Source organism: Terrapene carolina, unplaced genomic scaffold, assembly GCF_002925995.2.
Source record: "Terrapene carolina triunguis isolate 2854851 unplaced genomic scaffold, T_m_triunguis-2.0 Scaffold89, whole genome shotgun sequence".
NCBI classification, from domain to species: Eukaryota; Metazoa; Chordata; order Testudines; family Emydidae; genus Terrapene; species Terrapene triunguis.
This window is the reverse complement of record NW_020664440.1, coordinates 8,980,091-9,003,361: the sequence shown is the minus strand read 5'-3', so window position 1 is coordinate 9,003,361 and position 23,271 is coordinate 8,980,091. Positions and strand designations below refer to the sequence as shown.

General features: G+C 41.9%; 1 protein-coding gene across 1 annotated transcript in view; it reads left to right on the top strand.

The window, feature by feature from the left end:
- Nucleotides 1-17,426: 17,426 nt before the first annotated feature.
- The window catches only part of EIF4E3 (eukaryotic translation initiation factor 4E family member 3), a 29,483-nt gene continuing 23,638 nt past the window's right edge, over nt 17,427-23,271 (top strand). The window contains exon 1 of the mRNA XM_026650247.2: nt 17,427-17,602. Coding sequence (XP_026506032.1) covers nt 17,427-17,602 — 176 coding nt within the window. The remainder of the gene's footprint in view (nt 17,603-23,271) is intronic.

The following is a 23,271-nucleotide window of genomic DNA, read 5'->3' as shown; positions in this document are numbered from 1 at the left end:
CACCGCAGAGAAGGCTTAGCTCAGGGGAGGAGGAGACAAAGGTGGCTTTTAAGCCATCTTTAGCACTGCTTGGTGGCTGCAGGGGCTGAAGTGGAGTTAGAGCAGCCCTAATGCCTACTGTCATTTACACCAGCTTCCAAACCATGCCTGTGGGTGGCGCTGCAGTCCAGAATCCCCATAGTGCTCAGTCTTGCTGGAATGAAGCAGGTGGTGGGTAGGGGAGAGACAGGGAAGGAATTGGGTGGGAATTTCTCTTTAGGCAAAATGGAGGGGGAGATTCTGGCCCTCACTGCTACACCCCACTCTAGCAGTGTATAGGGGCCGCAAAGGGGCCACAGAGGGCCGGGGGAGAATTCCATGGCATAAAAGTCCATACATTACCCTGGTGTTGGGGGTGGATTGTGGATTGGAGAGAGCATGCCTGTAGCATAGAGCAGTATGGGGATTCTGGGCTGTAGCGCCATCTGTTGGGGGCTGGTGTGAATTACAGAAGCCATCAGGGCTTAAAAGCTCCCTGTGTCCCCTCTTCTGGGTTTTGCTCTCTGTGCCGTGCCTCAGCTGGCACAGAATCTGGCCCTGTGAATGTATGTCTCATCCTGAGCAACGGGCAGCACACAGCTGTGTCCTCCCAGGACAGCAGATGATCTGGCTTGATCCTTAATGCATGTCCCAAATATTTCCATCTTTTTGTCTGGATTAGTTCAGAGAGAATAATCATTTGTATTATGGTAGCACCTAGACAACAACTTTACTGGGGAAGTTATTCCAGTGCTCTCAGACACTACCGAAATACAAATAATTGGGCAACTGGAATAACACACAAAAGGGGCTCACTGAAAGAATAAACTCCATCAAATACTACTCTGCGAGGAAAATGTCTGGGACTTGCTACATGGAAAGAGCAACCCAGGCTAGACAGGGTGGTGGAGCTTTTTCCATACTCTAAACACATCTGACGCGGTGGGCAGGATTCAGCTTATAGGAGCCTTGTTCATGGACCAGGGCCCCATTGTGCTAGGTGCTGTACAAACACAAAACAAAAAGATAGTCACTGCCCCCAAGGAATTTACAATCCAAATATGAGACGAGACAATAGATGAATATAGATAGATGGGGGAGTATAAGGAAACAACGAGACAGTGTTGGTCAGCATGATAGGCAGTGGTATCCGCGCAAAGGCAGCCTAACCAGTGTCAATTTTTTTGGTGGTATGATGGCAAAGGAGAGTTTTAAGGAGGGATTTTGAAGGAGGATAATGAGGTAGCTATGTGGATGTTTTTGGGGAGATCCCCCAAGGAATAATACTGTGTGACAACTGTAAAACAGAAAGTGACACACCATTAAATGAATATTGGGACATTACCATGACAGTGGTGTAAGGAATTGTATCGCTTCTCGGCTCTTTGAGCTCTGGTCAAGTGTAAGTAGTCTCTTGGTCTATCCAAGGCCGTGATCAAGTGTCTTGATGTTTTTGGTCTTTTGACCTTGAGATGAAAACCTTGTCTGTGTTTCTGGGACCTTGAAGTGAAAAAATATTACCTGACTTAAGTGGGTTGCACAGCAACCATGTTTCCCTGCCTATATCTCACAGTGCATTGGCTCCCAAATAAGTTAACAATGAGTATAGAATAAAATGGTGATTTAAAGCCAAACAAGCCTCTCCCAACATCAGTCCCTAACTCCACTTTCAGGAGTTCCAGCTGCCAGGCCACAGAGGTGGCATATTCAGGACTGCCATGACAGTGGAATAGTTTAGCGCAGGAAAACTTTACAGCCCGTAAAACTCGATTGAAGCGTTTTTGGCTTGTCTCTGTTCATAGAAGGATTGCCACACTAGTGCAAAACATGCAAGTTAGACCCGACCAGAATGTTCTCCCCCAGTGTCTCTGAGATAATGGAGAATGACTGAGTATTAATGAATCCAGCACAATACCCTTCCACCAAGGCACTAAGCATGCATATAGCTATGCAGGTCTGGTCCAGAGGTATTCGAGATGAGCGATCCAATTTTTGAAGGGGTTATCCCTGACAGCTTAATACCTGACATTTCCATACTGGGGGAGTAGATTCTATCCTGACAGGAAAATGGTCTCTAACTTAATGGGTCTATTCCATCTCTAACTACCAAGTTCCTGTAGCTGTTGAATAGAAAAAGAGAGCGGAGCTCTGCCCTGACAGTAATCCTCCTCCACAGCAAGCTGGATGTTTTGAACTAGAACAGCTACTTGCATTTTCCCCCATGTGATTGTGAGTCAGGCTTGGCTTCTCTATTCTTCTCCATAATTGAACAGAAGATTATTTTGACTAGAAATAACCAGACAGACCCAGGTACCATGACTGTGATTGCCTCCATGCATGCCACTTGCTAAAAGTTCTTTAGCACTCGCGTTCCCTACAACAGATGTTAGCTTTTAAGAGTTCGCTTAATGGAGAGGGAAGAAAAGGAGGAGGGAAGAATAGGCATTTGGAATTCAGTTCTATCGCTGTCTTTTTCTAAGGTTGACATTCTGTGCTGTTGATAACATGCTGTTCTTTAGAAACTGAGCTTTTGTAGATCAGTTCCTCTGTGACAGAGGACACAACAGTAGCAAGGCAGGAAATACCAGCACCATCAAGTCTTTCTATATAAGCTTTCGGCGGCACTTCCAGACTCTGCCAGAGACGTTTTGAGAAAGTTGCAAAAAGTAATCATATGAAAATCTCTAAGGAAACATTCTATGTGCATGTAAGTTTTCTTCCTGCCTCAGTCCACTTTGCCAAGTTACCCTCTCTTTGGGCCACAACTTGTTTGATTTGGTAGCATTTTACACCCTCCTCGCACATGTGTACCTGACTAATCACTATGGAAGGCAGTGGGGACTCAGGCCCTGTATCTGACTGAAAGAGTGTCTAGATTTTGATGCTGATCTGGCACCTGCCCCATTAAACAGGTGTTGGAAGCCTGCAAGGAACAGCTAATTGAGCCCTGATCATTATGGCAGGTGCAGCTCATTGACTCACCCTGAGTATAAGGGAGATAGGCAACACCCCCTTCTGGTCAGAGGAGAAGGTTCTGAGCCTGGGGTTTAGCAAGGTGTTTTTGTGCTAGTAGAGCGGGTTACTAAGGCCTACCTGAACCTCCCAGCAGGTGGTGGCTGTATTGGAGCAGTGTAAAGATACTATCTGCATATAATGTCCAACAAAAGGAAATAGCTGAAGCTCTTCAGTTCCTTGAACTACAACTCTTTGGTTCCCTCAACATGCCAACTGCACAGGCTTTGTCAATAGCAATGTAACTACCTTGAATCAGGGCTATTCTGCCTGTGCACCTAAGGTCTCAGCTCCTTATTCTGGAGCTAACGAGCTTATAAGGCTACAAAGGTGCTTAAACTCCTTAGTCCATAGATAAGTAGCTTGCTGCACTTAGAAGCTCCACCAGCCTCTTGCTCTGAAGCTATTATGCTTCTCAACTTCAAAATCCCCGGCTTCAGCAGGTGAGGTTATAAATTCTTGTGACTAAATAATGTGCTATTAATTACCTGCATATGCTGCATCCTTCTTTAAGGACTGGATGTCACCTGAGCACAGAGATGAATATACAGGCTGTGAAATAGGGGGCTGAGAAGAAGGGAAGGAATTCTTGTCCCCCTGTGACAACAGTGCATAGGGGGAATTGGTGATCTACTTCTAGTTCTACTCCTGTCCCTCCCCAAACCAGGCCCTTGAGGTGGGGTGCCATAAGCTTCTGTGGAGCTGTGTTGCATGATATGAAGGAGGAGTAGACCCCCTTTGTGAGCTCCCCAAATTCTGCCCTTGGTGTAGCAGGACCCTTTTGGACCACTAAGTTCAGGACCCTCCTGTTGGAAGTCTGAGGGGGAATTTGTCTTTTAGCATATAGTTTTGTGCATCACGTCCTCTTCCACATTCATAACTTTATTGTCAAACCTTTTCAGTATTCAGACTTAGCACAACGTGTTCTCTCTGCAGAAAGGTCCATTTAGCGACAATGGGCTGAACCTGTTAACACTGAAGTAAATGGTAAAACACCCATTTCTTGAAATAGAAACAGAAAGCAAATGTGTTACCATACTCTTTGAGATATTGCTGTTAAAAGCAAGTGGACACAGTAATTTTATCATGTGGAAAGGGCTTTTTAATTATTATTTTTTTTTTTTTTATGGTTTACATGGTTTTGCTCAAGCTTTCCACAAAAACAAATTCACTTCTCAGCAGGGACAAAGCATGGAAGGTTTCAGAGAAAAGGGAATCTTTTGGAACATTATGAGCATGTGGTATGAAACCAGGTTAGAATGGAAGTTGTTTTGCAATACTGAATGTATAGCTTGACTTCTACACTGGATACTGTAGTAATAATTATTTGTTAAAAATGTAAGATGTGCTGCTGCTTCTTCTATTTGTACAGCATAGACTATGATCCTGATTGGGATCGCTAGGTATTACTATAATACCTGACCTAAATTTCCACAATTAAAACATAGAATCATGTTCTACCAAAATAGGAAACACTAATTACTCCAACGTTTCCTTCATCTGCCATCAGATAGAATCAACCACAAACTTCCATACACGGGAGATTTAGCTAAAAAAGGGAAATCTCAACAAAGTCTTTTTTTCAGAGGGAATGAGTCTTCAGCAATATATTAAGGACCCAATCTTCCACCCGCTTCTTGCTAAGCTTAATGCCTACCACCACGAATAGTCTTATTGAAATCAATGGGGTGACTCCTCGGAGTAATTGCTACTCTTTGTGGGTGCAGGATTTTAGAAATAAAAACATTTCTAATTGGCTAGTCAACGCTCCTTTTATTTTTGTTCTGCGTTTTGCCTTATTTTAGCTAAAAATAAGTGAGCCCAGTTCTGACTTCAATGGAGCTGCACTAGTAAAACTGAGAAGAGAATTTGGAACACACCCCATGTCTTTTAAGTTTTGAAGTCACTTGCTCTCCATGGGAATACCTGTAGATTTGATCTCCTAATTGAATTATTTGGCATGACAGCAGTAATAATGGAGTCCTACGTTGTCACTAGGTTATGATGGGACATATCACAAATAAAAATCTTTAACCACTACCGTTGCTTGGGTATTATTCCACCTTATAATAATTACTTAAATATATTTATACGGTGCTTTTTGTTGTACTGATAAATTTTGTTTTTCCAGTAATACAGAAAGTGCTCAGGTCAGAGTTTCACAACATAATTGTTTAGATAAAAGCTTAACACTTTCTACTGAAAAGCCTGTTGTCATAAAGAAGAAATGCTCTCAGACATCAGTCTTCTTGCAGGTATTGATTTCCATATTCCTATTGATTCCAGAATTCAGAAAGCATTTTGGGAATCTCTTCACATTAAAACTTTGTAATATTTTTATTTTAAACCATCAAAGGGTTGAGAGAGATGATTTATTTGTACTTATTCAAAATTGTTACACTTCTCTCATTCACTCTCAAGTTATAATATCATTTAACTTGAACAAATAATACCTGAAATCTGATATTACTATTATACAATACTTTGTATATCAGGCTTCAGGTGATTTATGAATGATAGCTGTGAACAAGCTGGGTTTAGAAAGTCTCATGTGGCCTATGTGCCTGAGTAAAAGAAAGCAAGACACTGCCCTGCCCCTCCCGTACATCCTTTACACCATTGGACAGGCTACCCAGATCTTGAGTCAAGGTGCCTGGAGCAAATGGAACGGGAGGGTGAGAAATGGGTACATTTTCAGGCACAAGCTAAACTAATATAAGATTTATACCAATCCTAGAGAGTGCATATATAACAGTCACACCAGTTTAATTAAACTGACTTAAGTTAAATTGGTGCAACTTCTGTGTTTAGACAAGACCTAAGCCAGTGTGCTAGGATGCGCTGCTATAGGCTATAACCCCCTGGAGAAAAGAGGAATTAAGGAAAGAACTGGGACTCAAGAGGTGTATGTCTTTTTTTGCTACAGTGTCTCCAGAGACTACATCTGGGATGGTTCAGTTTGCTCAGGACTGTGCCTAGGGTTAGAATCTCGCCCTCATTGCTTTCATGTATGGGGGGGGGGGGTTAAGTTAGCTATCCAGCACTTTTTATATTTAAAGTACTTCTCCAGCATTATCTCATTTGAAAAAAGAAATGTATGCTATTGAAATAGTGCAGTAAAAGGGTATCTAATTTTTATGAGTATTCATAGGTCTGTACTGAGCTTTTGTGGGCTACTAACTAAGGCTTTTAAAACATTTTTATCGTGCTATATTATTATTTTAGCTGTTAAGACAGTCTAATGAAAGGGAATCTATTATTTTAATAGCTCGCTCGCTCTCTGGTAAAAGGTCTTACTTACTGAAGTAAGTAGAACTTGAAATGTCAGCTAGAAACTGACAGGAAGGCTGTGACATGTAATGGAGACGAGTGAATTCTGTAACCAAAATTTGAGTGGAGTTTAAACGTCAAAATGCCCCAGAACTCCCAGATGCCCATTCGGGTTGTCAGACATAATGGATTGTGTTCTTTGTTATTTTACCCATGTTTTAACCCCTTGTGTATTGGGGCTTTTTATTTTTATTCTTGGTTCTCGCATTCTATCTAACTAGGTTCATTTTGACAGGAGTGTTTGGAACAAAAGCTCCACTTCAGGATGACCCAGAGGCCAGAACTGTGTCAGAATAAGGGGTGGGGGGGAGCTCTTTAAAATAGCCAGCATAAAATTTGCAAACACCTGGGAAATAAGGAGAGGCAGCTTGTTCAGTGCCGTAAAAAACAGGGTACTTTAATCTTCCAGAATATTATTTTTAATAGTTGAGTCTTATGTATTAATCCTGCAGTCGTCACTCGTGAGAAAATGGGACTTCTCTTGTGAGTGCTGTGGGAAAGGACTTTAATAGATTTATGATTTTTTGTTTGCCTTTTAAATGTTGTAGTTAGATTTAAAAAGGGGAGGATCAGTTATGCACAGTAAGTAAAATCCATCCCTCAAGTGATGGTGCATGCCAGTTAAAACCTTCCAGGTCATTCAACACCCATTTAAGCTTCACATTAAGGGCTTACGTGGTGGAAAGAAACATCGAGACTGGGGTGGATTGAGTGCTGTGAGCAAAATTTGGCTCACCAAGTTCAATAAGGCACCCAAGGTCTGATACTGCTCTCTTCGAAGAAAATGGGAGTTTGACATTGACTTCAGTGGGAGCAGGATTGAACTCCATCAAGACTGAGTCCTAGCACGCAATGCTCCATTTTATCTTGGTTGATGTGCCAAATCCATATCTATAATACAATAGAGGACACTTAAATACAGTAAATGTTATCTGGCTGTTGATGATATTGAGAATCAAAAAATTATTTCAAACAAGCTGGAAATAAAGCATTACTATATTGGTGAAACAGGATTGCTATTACAATCCAAATTTTCATGGAATCTGGTGCGTTGCCAGGATATTAACAACCATTCGTATTCTTTTTTGTTTTAATAGTCATTCTAACATAATATACAAACAATATGTTAATAGGAGCTTTAATATTTAATAGGAGGCTATGGGCCTGATTTTTATCTCATTTACAGTATGATTTCAATGACGTTAACCCCAATTTATATTGACATCACTGAGCAAAATTTGACCCATTTGATTTATCCTTACTTTTTTATGTGAAGAAGAAATGTTTGCACCAAAGTCTGTGTTTCATAAGGTAGAATCTTGATCTGAACTAAGGAACACACTTTGTTTGAACTCTGTAGCTTTTATTTTTTAAATTTATAACTTTTTTCTTTTCTTTTTTTTTTTAAATATGCATGTTTCAGTTACATCCATGAAGCTAGTCTGCCTCTGGGGGCTAACTTACATAGAGGTCCATGGCTTTGCTTTCTTAAAGTACTGGTGTAGCCTAGGGGATGGAAGTTGCTGACTTTGGTATAGAAGATTGTTGGCTGAATCATAAAACTGATTCTAACTCATAATCTGCAAAAGATGAACATAGATTCTACTTCACCATATCTTTTCTTTTCCTTTTTCATATTCTTCCCTTTATTGTAGAGTCTTGTTTAATTCTTCACTATTTAAATAACGTATGCTGCTCCCAAACTTTGCAGTTCCCAGATCAAATCCACTCTAGCACACAAGTTGAAATGTTTTGCCCGTTGTGTAGGATCTCTCTCCTGCATATTGTTCCCTCCAGCTATGAGCCATAATATATACAACATGAAAAGATTTCCATCTGAACTGGTGTCAGCATAAAGCAGCTGTTAGTTGCAGTGCCAATAACATTTATCAACAAACAAACAAAAAAAAAGTCAAATCTTTGCTCCAATGGAGGACACTAGTAACGAAATAAAGAACACCTATTTGGGGGAGGGATAGCTCAGTGGTTTGAGCATTGGCCTGCTAAACCCAGGGTTGTGAGTTCAATCCTTGAGGGGGCTACTTAGGGATCTGGAGCAAAATCAGTACTTGGTCCTGCTAGTGAAGGCAGGGGGCTGGACTGGACTGGACTCAATGACCTTTCAAGGTCCCTTCCAGTTCTAGGAGATAGGATAGGATAAGTGAAGCATATTACAGATATTTCTTGGTGACATGAGGCAAAGGAAAGATGCTTAGATGGTCTTTTTCTTTATACATCCAATCCTGGTTTTAAGGCACTATTCTGATCAAATTTTTTCTTTACATTTCTGCATGTGAAATTCCTACCCTGCTTAGTATTTGTTCCTTTCAGTGTCTCAGGGCCTGATCCAATGCCTTATGATAGTGGGAGCAGAGATGTTCTATAAGTGAACATTTATGGTCTAGCAGTGACAGTAGAGTCTGGAGATCTGGGTTCCATACCAAGCTCTAACTCTGAGGCAAAGATTCTGTGCTGTGTTGAAGCTGTGTTGCGCCAAAGCCAGTAGAACTGGTCATGGGAGGATTAAGGAGCTGATCTAATGCCCACTGAAGTCAATGGCAGTCTTTACGTTAACTTCGGTGGGCTTTGGATCAGGCCCAGAAGGTATTTTCCCCCCTGTTATATCCTCAACCTTCCCTTTGCCCAGTTGCAGATTCCCAAGATAGTTCTGAAGCCTCTTGCTTAGGAGAGTGCTATAGCGGCACTATCTATGCCCTTAGTACTAACCTCCACTCTGGTCCACAGGAACTGAGGCTTAATGAATTGTAAATCACTTTGAGATCCTTGAATCAAAGGTGATATAGAACAGGAAAGAATGGTCATTATTTATCATTAAGATATTTGTCTTCAAAAGGATACAGGATAGATTTATATCAATGCATATTTTTCTACCAGTTGTGAGTCATGCAATAGATAATACACTATGGTAGATAGAAAGAAGGTATCAGAAACTCAAATTAGGATGCTGGCTTGGAAGAGCTAGTGTGTTTAGAACCCAAGATGTTTGCCCTATAGCTACTCTTCTAACCTCTTCTTTGGCTGCAGTGCCTGTTTCAGCCAATGTAAGCTTCCACATCTTTCACCTTAGGTCTTGCCTCATGAGCTAAAGTATAGGGAAAGTCCAAAAAGAAAGACCAGCTCCTCTGCCCCAGAAGAAAAGAAACTTTCAGCCAGTTTTCATAACCACAAGAGCAGGAGATTGTGAAATATCATAACCATTCTACTGACCATTTTACATTGTATTCATTTATATAACACTTTCAGTACTGAAGTGCTGAGCAAAGTTTTCAATTTTTTGATCTTTTACCTGAAGATCAACTTGTACCAGGCAACCAGAATTTCCTGCTCCCTTGTGTCATCACTTAAGACCTTTCCCCCTGAACACTTTCCAATGCATTATCTTCTATAATCCACGTGTTGTATGCTAATGGCTTTCATAGTGTACATGCAATTTTCTTTGCAATTATAATAGAAGCAGCAGCAACTGCTATAGTAAAAACTCCATAATGGTTTCCATTGCAGGGTCAGTTTGGGTCACATTTTTTTCCAGATGGAAATTTTCCAAGCTTGCTGTCCTTCCCAAAGGTGTTTTTTTTTTTTTTTTTTAATTTGAACAAAACCAATTCAGTCCCTTTTCTGTGTTCTAAATATGTATAATTCCTTTCTCACTATAAAAAAATGTACTGAAGAGGCAGTGGGTTCTGAGAAGGTTGCTGTTTGCTTTGTAATATACCAAGGGCTCTAGCGGATGTGAAGGTTAGAGATGAGTACTAGGCACGTCACACATTTTGCAAGAGGGAGCCCAGCTCTGAGCATCCTTAGTTTCTCCTAAGGAAAAAAAACTAGTAAATTCCAAACTAAATACTATATTTAGGATGCCTGGCTAGGTACTCAAAAGTCAGGAAATGCCATAGCTACGGTTGCACCACAACTGTAGCTCGGAGCACCTCTGGTTGGATATGCCAGTGGCAAACAGTGCACTGTGCAGGACTGGGTCCATACTTTGTAACAAAATTAAAGGGAAGCCCATTTGTTTTTAACAAAATACAGTTCCATAATGGATTTTAGCTCTGACATGTTCCCAATTTGCAGCAAATGAAGAACACATTAAATAGAGTATATCACTGCCCATATCACTTGAATACATTCTGTTTCCATGACAACCTCTGCTTAACAGCTTGGCTGATATGAAATCTTTCCTAGATGGGGGATCTCTTGCCAAAAACAGTGCAGTTCAACATTATACATATTTTTAGGCATTTAAAAACATTTCCTTTAACCTTTTAGAAGTAAATATAATGGGTTATAAAGGATGCTTTTAGTTTATTCTAAACTTTGCTTTGGCTTTTGAACGGTTTGCTTGTCACTCTTTCCACCTACCATCAGCAAGTCTTTTATTTCTCACAATGCCTCAACCCACAGCACTGTCGCAGTCAATGATTCAGTAGTGACTGTAACATAAGGTTTATATCCAGTAGAAATTAGTTTTCATGGCTGCTGGCCCATTCTGTGAGCCTCAAGAATACCAGAATCAGCAACTGAATTGTAAGCAGTACCAGCAAGAGGATCCGTTGAACTTGGAGCCTGATCCAAGTCTCATTGGAGTCAGTGGATATTTTCGTTGACTTCGGTGGGCTTTGGATCAGGTCACTGATGATAGGAGACCCCCAGTTGGTTTAGAATGGAGGTGACTTCAAAAAAAAAAAATTTAACAAGGGTTCAGTCTCAGTTAGTTGGCAGGTATCCGTTATGCAGGCCTGAGAATAAACAGAGAAAAAGAGAACTAGTATATTGCAAGTAAAACCAACTGATGCCTAGTTACCCACTGGATAGTATAAGAAATAACTTGGTACCGTGTCTATAGTCATGGTGTAGAATAAATGTCCTTAGATCATTGATAATATTCATGTCCTTAAATACGTTATCTAAAATTAATATGTCTTTAGTTAAATTAAATGCTAATATTACTAGATATGTGCTGGGGAAAATAAATGAATGCACAATAATACATAGGGTAGTATTACAGTAATCGTTCTAGCAATTAGCTAGAGTGAAATCTGACACACCAGTATTGGTTCATTAATTTCTGGTTCCACATCTTCTGTTTTTACCAAGCATGATTTCTAGATAGTCTTGAATTACAAGAATGTGGCCTTTTTTGTTTGAATTAATTTAGTCTCTGTCTGGTTCTCTTACACCTGTTTATAACATTCATTACTGAAAACAACTTGACCTACTTTCCATCAACTTTTTTCTTGTAGGTTATTGTAAAATCTTATGAACGTTCATATACTTTTTACAGGTGAGCTCACAATTAGGGTACATTTGTCTATCACAACAGGTCTTTCCCAATTGACTGTACATCCGTCATTCCAGGCTGCTTGCTTTGCCATTCTGATTGCTGGATTTTTTTCTCTCAGAGAAGTCTTACTGTAGTATCAAACCTGTGGTCAGTGGACCTTTACTGGTGGTCAGCGATGCACTTTCCAGTGGTTCAAAGACAGCGGACTATCATGTTGTGCTAGTTCTCTTCCTTGTTTCCAGTTGCTAAATTGCACTTTAAAAAAAAAAAAAAAAAAAAAAGCAAAAAATTCATCAAATTTGGTCTCATTATCACCTTTTCACATATGCAATTGTGGTCATTGCCACATCGATCTTATACAACAACAAATGGGACTGGAGGGGATGTGAGCAGTCCCAAATGGGAGGGGAAAGGATTCCACCAAACAATCTCATGTTTTAAGACAGAGTGCCCCCATTCTAAACAACCCTACGTTAAGATTAAAGTAGGGGTTTATATTTAATGTTTCCTGCGATGGGTGTCTCTTTTTGCAAATAAGAACCAGCTCTTGCATTTGTGAAACTCCCACTGAAGTCAGTAACACTTTTGGAGATTGTAAGTGTAGACCCTAAATGTAAATCACCTCCACTCCAATTCTCTAGGCAGTATTCAGCACTTCTTCCTGATGCTTCCAAAGAGCCTACTCCAGCATTGTGCATCTGTAATTACCTGCCCCCAACATGAAATTGGTTGAGGCTCTGCTATGGCAGAGAGGTGCAAAAACTCAAATTAGATGCAGGAACGTGATGCTAGAGGCACACTGCTACAGTTACAGAGCGAGCTGTGCCTGTTGCCTCCCGGGTCTCTTTGAGTGGTGCCAGGCCTTGGCCTTTACCTATTCCAGGATGGAATTTTGCAGTTCTCTCACTCTTAGTCTCACCCTCGGCTACAGTAGCCTGTGTATCAGCTGTGCTTATCCAGCAGGTCTAACTTGTTCAGCATCTGTGATCTTTTCCCCCCTTTGGGAGTCTGTGACCAGTGATGTACAGTGATCAAGGCAGCTTTCTTAAAACCAAAGTATTAGTTATTTTAGCAGGAAGAACAAAGCATTAAAGAAAAAAGGTTTTTAAAACAGTCTACGCATGTCTGTGCTTTACTATCACCTGATGGTGACCTAGGCAGTTCTAACTTTTTCAGACGCCCCAGCAGGTCCCAGTGCCTCAGTCTGGTTCCCCCAAACAATTTACACCTCTCTCGGGAGAAGTTTACTCCTTTTAAACTGGCAGAATTCTTTTGTCCTTCTGTGTTCATAGGACTTTTCCTGCCCCAGTCCAAATCAGTTTTGTAGGTTGGAGATGAAGCAAAATTAAGCAAAGGTAGTATCTCTGGCATTGTCCCTTCCTGACTCCTAAGTGTTTGTTGAGCCATTTTCTTTTCCTTCCTGTTTTTTTCAGACAGACTTTTGTTGTTAACATAATATAGTCAGACAAAAAATACCCCAAGAACCAGGGCAACATACAATATTCATAAATAATTACAGAGCAGGTCCAAATCCATCACCCATAAAATGTGATGGTATGTGTCCCACTCCCAACTGTTTTTGTCAGTTAGGAAAACTGAGGTTATGGCATACTCGTATATCTCCTCAATTTGATCATGGCTTAAGGATTATCAAATTCTTTACTGACTTTATAGATACAGAAAGCAGAAGTTTCCAGTACATACCAGTATTTACTTTGTAAGAGGAGATGACAAAGGGTGGCTTTTATCAGTGTGCATCCCTTTAAAAAGAAATCTTTTAACGACATGACAAACATTAAAACAGTATTTTAAACGAAAATCCTGTAAAAAATCTTTACATGTTTCAATGATTATTTCCCTAGATTTTTCCTCATTGGTCTGAATTCAAACCTGCTAGTGCAAGGAGGTGCTTGTGATGCACAGAGGATTCATCCTAGCGTTGTAGGGGACAGGTAGTGTTTTCATAGTTGTTTGTTTGATCCACCTAGGAAGGTAGCTTTAGCTTCTATCAGAGGCTCCATACAAGCCCCGTAGATAAAGAATGCACTAATCCAGTGCATCATCCGGCTGCGCTCCCCCTCCCCAGCCAGATTTACCCTCTTCTATGGATTTCCAGCATTCGTTGTATCCTCTGTTCCCCACTGTAGACTTTCTGTCACTGGCAGCCCTCGTTTGCACTGGTATAAACTAGGGGTGAATTTAGATTGTACACGTCTCACTTGGAAAAATGGCTGAGGGCTTGTCTGCATGGGGACATAGCCAATCTGCATGAGCTCCCCAGGTAGATGCTCTTATTCTGGACACTAAGAGGGTCTTTTTCTGATTTAGCTTAATCCGGCGGTTCTCAAACTTCATTGCACTGCTGTTGGTGTCACTAGGCATAGCTACCAGGTAACTCGGGGGGGGGGGTGGAAGACCATAAGTGCCGATGAAACCCCCCTGCTCCAGGTCTAAGTGAGCTAAAGCAACTCCATCTTGTGAACTTTAACCAACCTAAATGCTAACAGCCTAGAAGCAGAACATGTAACAGTCAGCTTTTTTAGCAGACAGCTGCAGTTTCGCTCACACTAGCAAAAGCAGTAGTGATAAGGAAGAAAGGGGGGGGGAAGGGGGGAAGTCTACTACGTCTCTGGACTTGCAAGGCCAAAGATAAACATGCAGACAAGAACTTTTCTAACACGCCACAATGTAGTGCCTACTGTAACTGCTGTTGGGAAGGGAGGGATGGAGGGGAAACAGAACAAAAGGCTTACACAGACAGCTTGGAATATAAAATGGGAAACTTGCTTGTATTTGTTGCGCTTCTGATTTGAGACATGCTGGTCTCCTGAGTGCCTTTTCGAGATCTCGAATAAACTTGGTTTGCTTCTCCACCCTGGTGTGTCTATTGGTGCAACGAACCCCCTGTTGCCCCCTCGGGCCCTCTGGGCCGGCAACACCGCAACCCCTTTCTGACAACTAAAATTACTACCTGACCCCAGGAGGGTGGGGGACTGAGGCATGAGCCCACTCAAGCCCTGCCACCCCAGGTGGGGGGCCCAAGCCCAAGGCTTCACCCCCAGGCAGGGGGCCTGTAAACTGAGCCCCGCTGCCCAGGACTAAAGCCGAAGCCTGAGCCCTGCCACCCAGGGCTTTAGCCCTCGGGCTTCGGCCCCAGCAAGTCTAACACCAGCCCTGGAGACCCACAGTTTGAGAACCCCTGGCTTAATCCATTTTGGAAGGGGATTAAGCTAAACCACAAAATGGCATTAGTGCAAAATAAGAGTGTCCAGAAGGAAAGTTTGTAGCAGAATAGCTATTGTGCTTTAAATTCAATACTAGCTTATTTTGTAATTGGCTTCCCCGCGTAGACAAGCCCTGAATCTGTGTGATTTGGTTCTCTCTATTTCTGGAGTCTTTTTGTGTACTGTTACTTACAGAGTTCATGATCCCAGCAATTTCTTTTAAAATTGAGAAATAGGGATTGCAGGCTGGATAGCTCAGTGCTAATGGAATATGGAACATTTCACCTTGATGAGGCCACTGATTTCAGTCTGGTCTAGGTTGCTGGTGAACAAAAGCTAGTAACAGCTAGTAATCTGCTGGATTTTGTGAAATGAGTTGGTGGGCTCAGCCTCGTTCCTAGGGCAACAGCTGTGCATATGAGAAAATCACCACATCTATTGGCACTTAAGGAACACGTTGTTTGGGAATCTCAGCAAAGGCATACCAATAACTTAATAGGCATGGAGACTGAACTACTGCAGTCATAGGGCGTAGACATGGTCCTTCTAGGTCAAGAGACATTGGCCCCTTCCTCATCCCCTACTCTTTCTGAGTAAAAAAAAAAAAAAAAAAAAAACCACATGGGTTATTTTGGCTGGATAAAGACCCATATTGTGTTCTTTTTGCAAGATTACAATTTTTGATGTTCACCGCCAAAATAAAAGTAGGGTCCACAGCAGGCATATCAATGGATACAGGAATCCAAACTATTCCAAATGGTCATTATCTTCTGCCTTCTATTTGAAGAGTAAATTAAATAACAAGAGATGATGCAACTAGTTTTCCAGATCTTATTTGATTTGACAAAGCAGTTAGCAGTTTCCACCTGCACAGTATAATCATTAACTTTTTGTTTCCCTGATAATGTACATCTTGTTTTTTATGGGTGACCTTACTGATGGATTCGTTTTTTAAAAGGAACATGGTTTTATTGATGTTCTTTTAGGATGAGGTATGTATGAAATTATTCAGCTCATTAAATATGCTTTCCAAGAATCCTATACGATTCATGGTCTTCAATCGTGCTATCACTTATGCACCTCCTTAACTTTACTATGAGTAAAATGATTTTGTATTTACTTTTTATTAGAGTAAGGTTCTAGCACATGTGCTTTCTGAAATACAAGGAACAGCTTTCTATAGACAAAGGTAAACACATTCAATAAAAAAGGACGATCAAAAAGATATATAGAGAATAAAAAAAATTAACTAAAGATTTGTCATATGCTATGTCCCTCCCAGTGCCTGTATGTGGTCTACTTATGCCTTTATCCTGCAGATACACATGAGCAGTCCCATTTCACTCCATGCATTTGTTACCCAGGTGTTTGCAGTATTAGGCCCTAAAGTCCATATTTTAAAGGTATTTAGGCACTGCTCTGCTCAGCTCAGCCTTGCAAGATCTAAGTGATTTAGGAGGTTACGGTTTGGTCTACATTTGAAAGTTATATCTGCAGAGGTGTGGAAAAAATGCATTCTTATTGACTGTAGCTATGCTGCCATAACCTCCATTGCAGACACAGCTATGCCGATGGCAGAATTCTTCCATCAATGTAGCTATAGCTAATATCGTTGAGGGAGGTGGTGTCCTTACACCAACTGGAAAAATCCTTTTATCAATGTAGGCTGTCTGCCCTATGAGGCTGTGCCAACATAGCAATGCATGTATAATTTCTATAGTCTAGACATACACCAAGTCTCATTTTTGAAAGGGGACTTAGGAGCTAAAGTTCCATTGACAGTGAGGTCAACATGTGTGAATTGGTCTGCCCACAGAGCCTACTGCAGGATCAGGGCCTTAGACTGGGAGTTCTTTGGGACAGGGAATCTGTCTTCTCCAACTGTAATGCATCTGGCAAACTTTCCAGTGTGGTATGTGTGTGCAATAATGGAAAATGGATGATTTACTTTTAAAAAATGGTTCTCCCTCATTTGAGGACAGTGACGTGTACGCCCTTCTATGTCCCTGCATTTGTAGGGGTGTCTCTGTGTCTTTCTTCTTTTCAGTAGTGGTCAGTGTCCTGGAGTGGTGCACCGACATGTCTGTGTCCCTGTGTCCTCCCCCGTTCCCATCTGTCTGTCCCCTTCCATTAGGCTTAGGGTTACCAATTTAGGTTGGACGTCTTCCTTGGAGGTTTCATCACAGGACATAATCTTTTTAAGGACAGATTTAATATTAATTGCTGGAGACTCCAGGGCAATCCTAGAGGGCTGACAACTCTACTAGGCTCTGGGTGTCTGTCCCTCTCATTGTCTGAGTCTCCCTCTTGGTCTGTCCCTCCCTCCCTCCCCCCCATCCCTGCCCGCCCTTGTCTGTCTCTCCCCTTGTCCGTGTGTCTGTCCCCCTCCTTCTGTGAGCCCCGATGGCTGCCCCCTCCCCTCCCCGTCCGTGGGTCCCGGCCGGCGCGGCGCCCCCTGCTGCCTGGCGCCGGGGTGGCAGGCCGGGGACGGGAGGCCCTGACAGCCTCGGCCGGTGTACGGCGGGAGGAAGCGCAGGGCGATGGCGCTGAGCCTGAGCCCCCCCGAGAGCCAGCCGGGCCCGGAGCCCCCGCACCCGCCGCCCGAGCAGGAGGGCGACGAGGACCCGGTGCCCATCAACCACCAGCAGCTGCGCAGCCTGGAGCCCGAGCCGGGCGGGATCCCGCTGCACTCGCCATGGACCTTCTGGCTGGACAAGTGAGTGCGGGGCTGCGGCCGGGGCCCGGGGACCCTCCGCGATCCCCCCCCGGCCCCCCCCCCCCCGGGCCCATGGACCCTCGGCCAGGCCTTATGACCCCCAGGGACTCTCCTCAATACCTCCCCCGCCAGGCCCCCGCAAGACCCGCCTGGGCCCACGGACTCTCCACCTGACACACACATACCCGGGCCCAGGGACCCTCCGCCAGGCCTTATGAGATCCCCGCTTCCCCCGGGCCCAGGGACCCCGGTCGTGAGCAGGGCCCTGCTAGACCCCCAGGCCCAGGGCTCAACGCCGCTGTGTCTCTCCGACCAGGGGGTGGGTCTGGTCTTCTCTGCCTTGCAGACTCTGCCGGGGGTGAGAAACCAGCTCCATAACCCCAAATACATGGGGCTGAGCAGCAGGGGGGACCCTCTCCCAGCCCAGAGTAGAAGCCCCCCACTGCTCCTAACTGTCCCAGCCCACTCACCCCCACACTCCTAACTGCCACAGTCCAGACTCAAACCTGACACCACTCCATTCCTAACTGCTTAGAGTGAAAGTTTGGTGCCTGTCCCCATTTTTGACTGTCTCACCCTAAAGTCAACGCTTAATCCTTTCACCCCATTCCTAACTGCTTTAACTCCATCTCAGAATGAAATCCTGAAACCTACCCTCTAATACACACCTCTTTACCCAAACTTCATAATGTGAGATTTGGCTTGTTGTCCTACAGAACTGGGTTGTAACCAGAGAATGAGTCCAGGAGCCATAAATAAAAAGCTGCTTCCTATTAGTCAGCTGTGGCCTGAAACTAATACAATTTCTTACAACATCTTGGATTTCATTAGCACCTTTCCCCCCCACAGGGCTTTACAAACTAATGTTCAACCTGTATGCAGGGATCATTTCAGCTGCTGCTGAAATGTTTCCATGCTTATGGCAGCTGTTTAATACGTGAACAACACAACAAATTAGAACATGAAGTGAAAGACGACAGTAATAAAAACAAAACTTCTTTGTAATGTTGACACGTAATAAGATCATAAATGAATTTTTAAAGGAGTAAGAGCTCACCAAGTTTCCTGAAATACTCTTATTGCTAGTTATTGAGCACTTGCAGTGCAATGAGTGCAGTACAGAAGAAGAAATTGTCCCAGTACCATAGTGTTTATGATCTAAATTGAACACTGACAATGCAGTTCAGTTGCTAGAGGCCGTCTCTATTAATGTTTTAGCAAATTAAGTTTTATTTGTTTTATGGTAAACAACCTAGACTATTTTGGCAAATAAGTATCCATTGATTACTACTATTACTCACAGCATACTCTAGGGTTTTGATATGATGATCTTTTTAAAAATAAGCATAAAAACACAGAAAAACAGCTCTGATCTTCACCGGTGTCTTTTGTAACACAGGTTGAATGATGGCGAGTTATTTGTCTCACCCCGACTTTCTATATGTAGCTAGAATAGACATTAAATAAACAAAACATTTTTATATACCACTAGTTGATAGCTTTAACTTTTTCTAATACTATAGTCATAACATTAAGAAAATACATTTCAGTAATGGCTTTTCTTCGTAGTATAATAAACATTGCTTCAGGTAATAGTGTTGTTTCAAGCCCTAAATTTAGACATAATGCTTGTAAGGGAAATAACAGTAGGCTAATGGTTATATTTATAAGATCATGCTGTTATTTCACTTAAGGCTTGTACACACCTTGATAGTTTCTTTAATGCCTTGATTCTGAAACTGACTTAACATGTGCAATGCCTCCTTCCCCGACTTTAGCGTGATTATATGTGGGTGCAGGGATCTACCTACACTGAGTTATTTGAAGGACTGTGGCCTAAATTTATAATTTTTTAAAACTGTATCAACTCACTTCTTATAGATGGTCCAGCAGAAGTGAGCTTTCTGGAGGAATTTGCTTCACTAATGTAAGATTTAGCTAAGTGAATATCTAATGGTCACCTAACATTTTACCTGCTTGACTTTTTTTAGGAGCTTTACCTTACTCTGTAGCTGAAACATGGGTAAGGCTACGTTTTAGTCACGGGTATTTTTAGTAAAAGTCACGGGCAGTAAACAAAAATTCACGGCCCGTGACCTGTCTATGACTTTTACTATATATCCCTGACTAAAACTTGGGCGGGGGGTATGTGTGTCTGAAGGAGGGCAGCCTGGGTACTGGGGGGCGGGGAGGGCCGCGAGCTGCGAAGCCAGCGCTCTGGGCAGAGGCAGCGTGCAGTGCTGCCTGGCCATGCCTCCGCGTAGCAGCTGAGTGAGGGGGATGTCGCCGCTTCTGGGGAGCCCCCCCAGGTAATCGCCGCCCACCTCACCCCATCCCATGCCCCAACCCCCTGCCAGCGCCCACACCCAAACTCTGCTGCTGGGAGGGGGGAGGGGTGCGGTATCACGAGACTGCCCCAGCAGCGGCCAGTGCGACTGGTACAGGGGCTGCCTGAGCTGCCCCTGAGCTGCTGCAGAAGTCATGGAGGTCACGGAAAGTCATGGAATCCATGACTTACGTGACCTCCATGACAAACCCACAGTCTTAAACGTGGGCAATTATCAACACTGGAATTGATACTGGTGATGCTTACAGATGGACATACAGGAACAATGCAAAACCCACAAGAGTTCAGAAATTGAAGCCTCTTCCTCATGCTGTCACACAATCTTTGACTTTTTACAACTATCCTCTTGGGAGAAATATAATCTTTTTAAAAAAAGAATCGCAAGTTCTTTTCTATCCTAGTATCTCCGGTAAAAAATATCTTCACTGTGTCTTATTAACTGTTTAATTGAGAAATGTGGCGAAACCTTTGAGAATACACAAGAGGGCTTTCTGATCCTGCAAACACTCACTTGAGTAATCCCATTGAGTTTAAGTCATAAGTATTTGCAGGATCAAGGCCTAAAGTGTTCCATTCAGACCCTGCTGGAGTTAGCTACCCTGAAGCTGATTTGTCAGTTGGATTTGTTCCCAGTTGATCTACACAGCCATTTGGAGATGTGCATGTTTATCTCTTGTGGCCAACAGCAAAGAAAGTTTAAGAACCATGTCAAATTATTGAATTATATATTATGAAATGTTAAAAAAGCCCATCCTATTTCAGAATTTTTAAAATTTAAATAGATTTTTTTACTAACTTTTGCCTTAACTACCTCATATAGTACATATGATAGTGTACATTTTTGCTTATTTTAAATTAATAAAAATAGTTAAATTAAACACCACCGAACTGGAAGATATGTTTTTGCATTACTGAGTTGTCTGACAAGCCCCTTCTAACCATTTAGGAGTTGAAGGTTGTGCAATATATAATTCTAAAGGTATGACTCAGAAGTCAAAAGTTTCTAGTGGTCTTCATACTCATAATACACAAAATATTATTTTTGTGCATTTACTAGTAATAAGGAAGAGGTGAACAAATAATGGATTCATGTCGAGAGAAGGATGGCAGAAAACAGAATAGGTGTTTTATACATTAAAAATAAATATAAGCTTAAAGCATAAAAACAGAAGGTAGCTTTTGATACGCAGGGCCCCAATCCTGCACTTATCTTTGTGTGGGCGGACCTCTGTGCTTATGCAAAGTCTCATTGAAGTGGCTATGGGCGGAGGCATCCACCTATGCAGACCTGATTGTTGCAGGATTAGTGCTTAGGCTTGTACCGTCTGTAATGAGTTGTAAATAACTGAAATATATCCAAACAGTGCACAACTTTATCTATAAATGCATACATTATATTTTTCATTTGCTTCTAAAACCACTTACTGTGGGGTGGTGAAGAGACTATTTCATGACAGGGAATAGTATTTTTGCCTACCTTTAAAAATAATGTTACTCCAGACTTGTTTTGAAATGCTAGATGAAATGGCTTCTAAGTATCAAGAAAACACTGAGGTAGGTGTAGAATTGTCTGTAACCTCTGGTAACTTTAAATTACAAAACTGTATTGAGGGAGAGAGTTCCATAACATATGTTAAAAGACCTCCAAGCAATTTATACATCTCCATCAAGTCCATTCTCTTATAACAAGTATATATCAGATAAATAATAATTTGTAACAGACACACACACATACATTACTAGTGCCTGGTGTACTACCAAATGGATGATTTAAATTTAATCTCATTGCATTATAATAGTAATTTGATTAATATTTCCTGCTTTGAAAAATAAATGTCTCTGCTTCACCTCCCATCAACGTTTACTTTGTATAAGTGTCTGGGCGCATAAAATAACATTTGGGAACTAATCCTGTGACAGAGTTCTATTTCATTTGCATTATCTCATTCGTATATGTAAAGTTGTACACTTGCATTTCTCACAGGCAGTAAGCTTTTTTCAGTATGTGTGACTACGGTATTCCGCATTACATATTGTTTGCTGATATCTTGTCCCACTTATGTTTTAGGAAAATGAGAATGATGGAAGTATCTTGGAGAAAATTATTATTCAGCAGTTGGACAAGGAAGGTCATGTGTATGATCTTCAAATGTTAATAATTTAGCTGCATCATAAAAGATCAAGGTAGCTGCCAGCTTTTAAAAAAAAAGACGATATAACGTTTTAAAAAGTGATAGAACATAACCTAAAAGTAGAATTTTGCAAGTGTTCCAAAACTAGAAAGGAGCGTTTAGGACATGAAAATTAAACTGTTTTCCTCCTCCTTTTGCAGGGCCACTAGTCTGCGCCTGCTGCAGCATGGACTGCATTGGTGACATTGTATTGCCCATGGGCCTCCATTGGGTCTTACAGATGCCTGTCACTCCAACTCAGCAAACCGGTCCGTACTAATGCACCCTTACGCCCACATGGGGCCCAGGCTCTGCACAGGTGTAGGGTTCTGCCCACATGAATCAGCTTTCAGGATCTTGGGCCTCTGAGTGAAAGGCAAGCCTTGTGGTTTTTACAATACTCTGCAGTCTTGCAAGTTTTCAAAAATGATCATATCCCATAGGGTATAAGCATTTTAAAAACAGTGCTTTAAAAATGAAGACTCTCGTTAGGCAGTTAGCAGTTTCCTGGTGCGTGTCATGTCTGGGTTATTGTGTTAAATGAGAATTCGACAGTTCGTCAGAATTTGGGTCTTGCAGAAAAATAAAAGAAAATAGTAAGTAAGGAGCATGGATGTCCCCCATACTAAGGTGGCTTGAGGCATTCAGAACAATTGTTTCATTCGATTTTGGAATTTAGATCTGCAGATCATCTTTGTATAAAAAACAAAGCTACAACTGAAACTAATATATATACCCATTTACACATGTATATCAATTTCATATGTCAGTATTGAGCAAATTTTATAGCAGTTAATAAGCCCCAGAAAACTTGAACACAGCCTATAATATGACCAATGTACAACAATTTATGGTTAATGCTACACTGAGTAAAAACCTTTCTAATGAATAACTAAAAGAATATGCTAGTACTGTAGCACTAGCTGCTAGTTTTCAAGCTGTGCTAGGAAAAGACTACAGCTGGATCCAGCAATCTGATCTGTAGGTAACTTCTCCAGAGCTCCAGTTACTTCAGTGGGACTCCACATGGGTGCACCGGTCTGCTATGTAGGTTAGATGGTAGGATCATGACCTGATTCTGTTCCTGCATGACTGCTAAAGCAGTGCTTTTAAGCTAAATTACTTATGTTCTAAGCATAGATTAATACTAC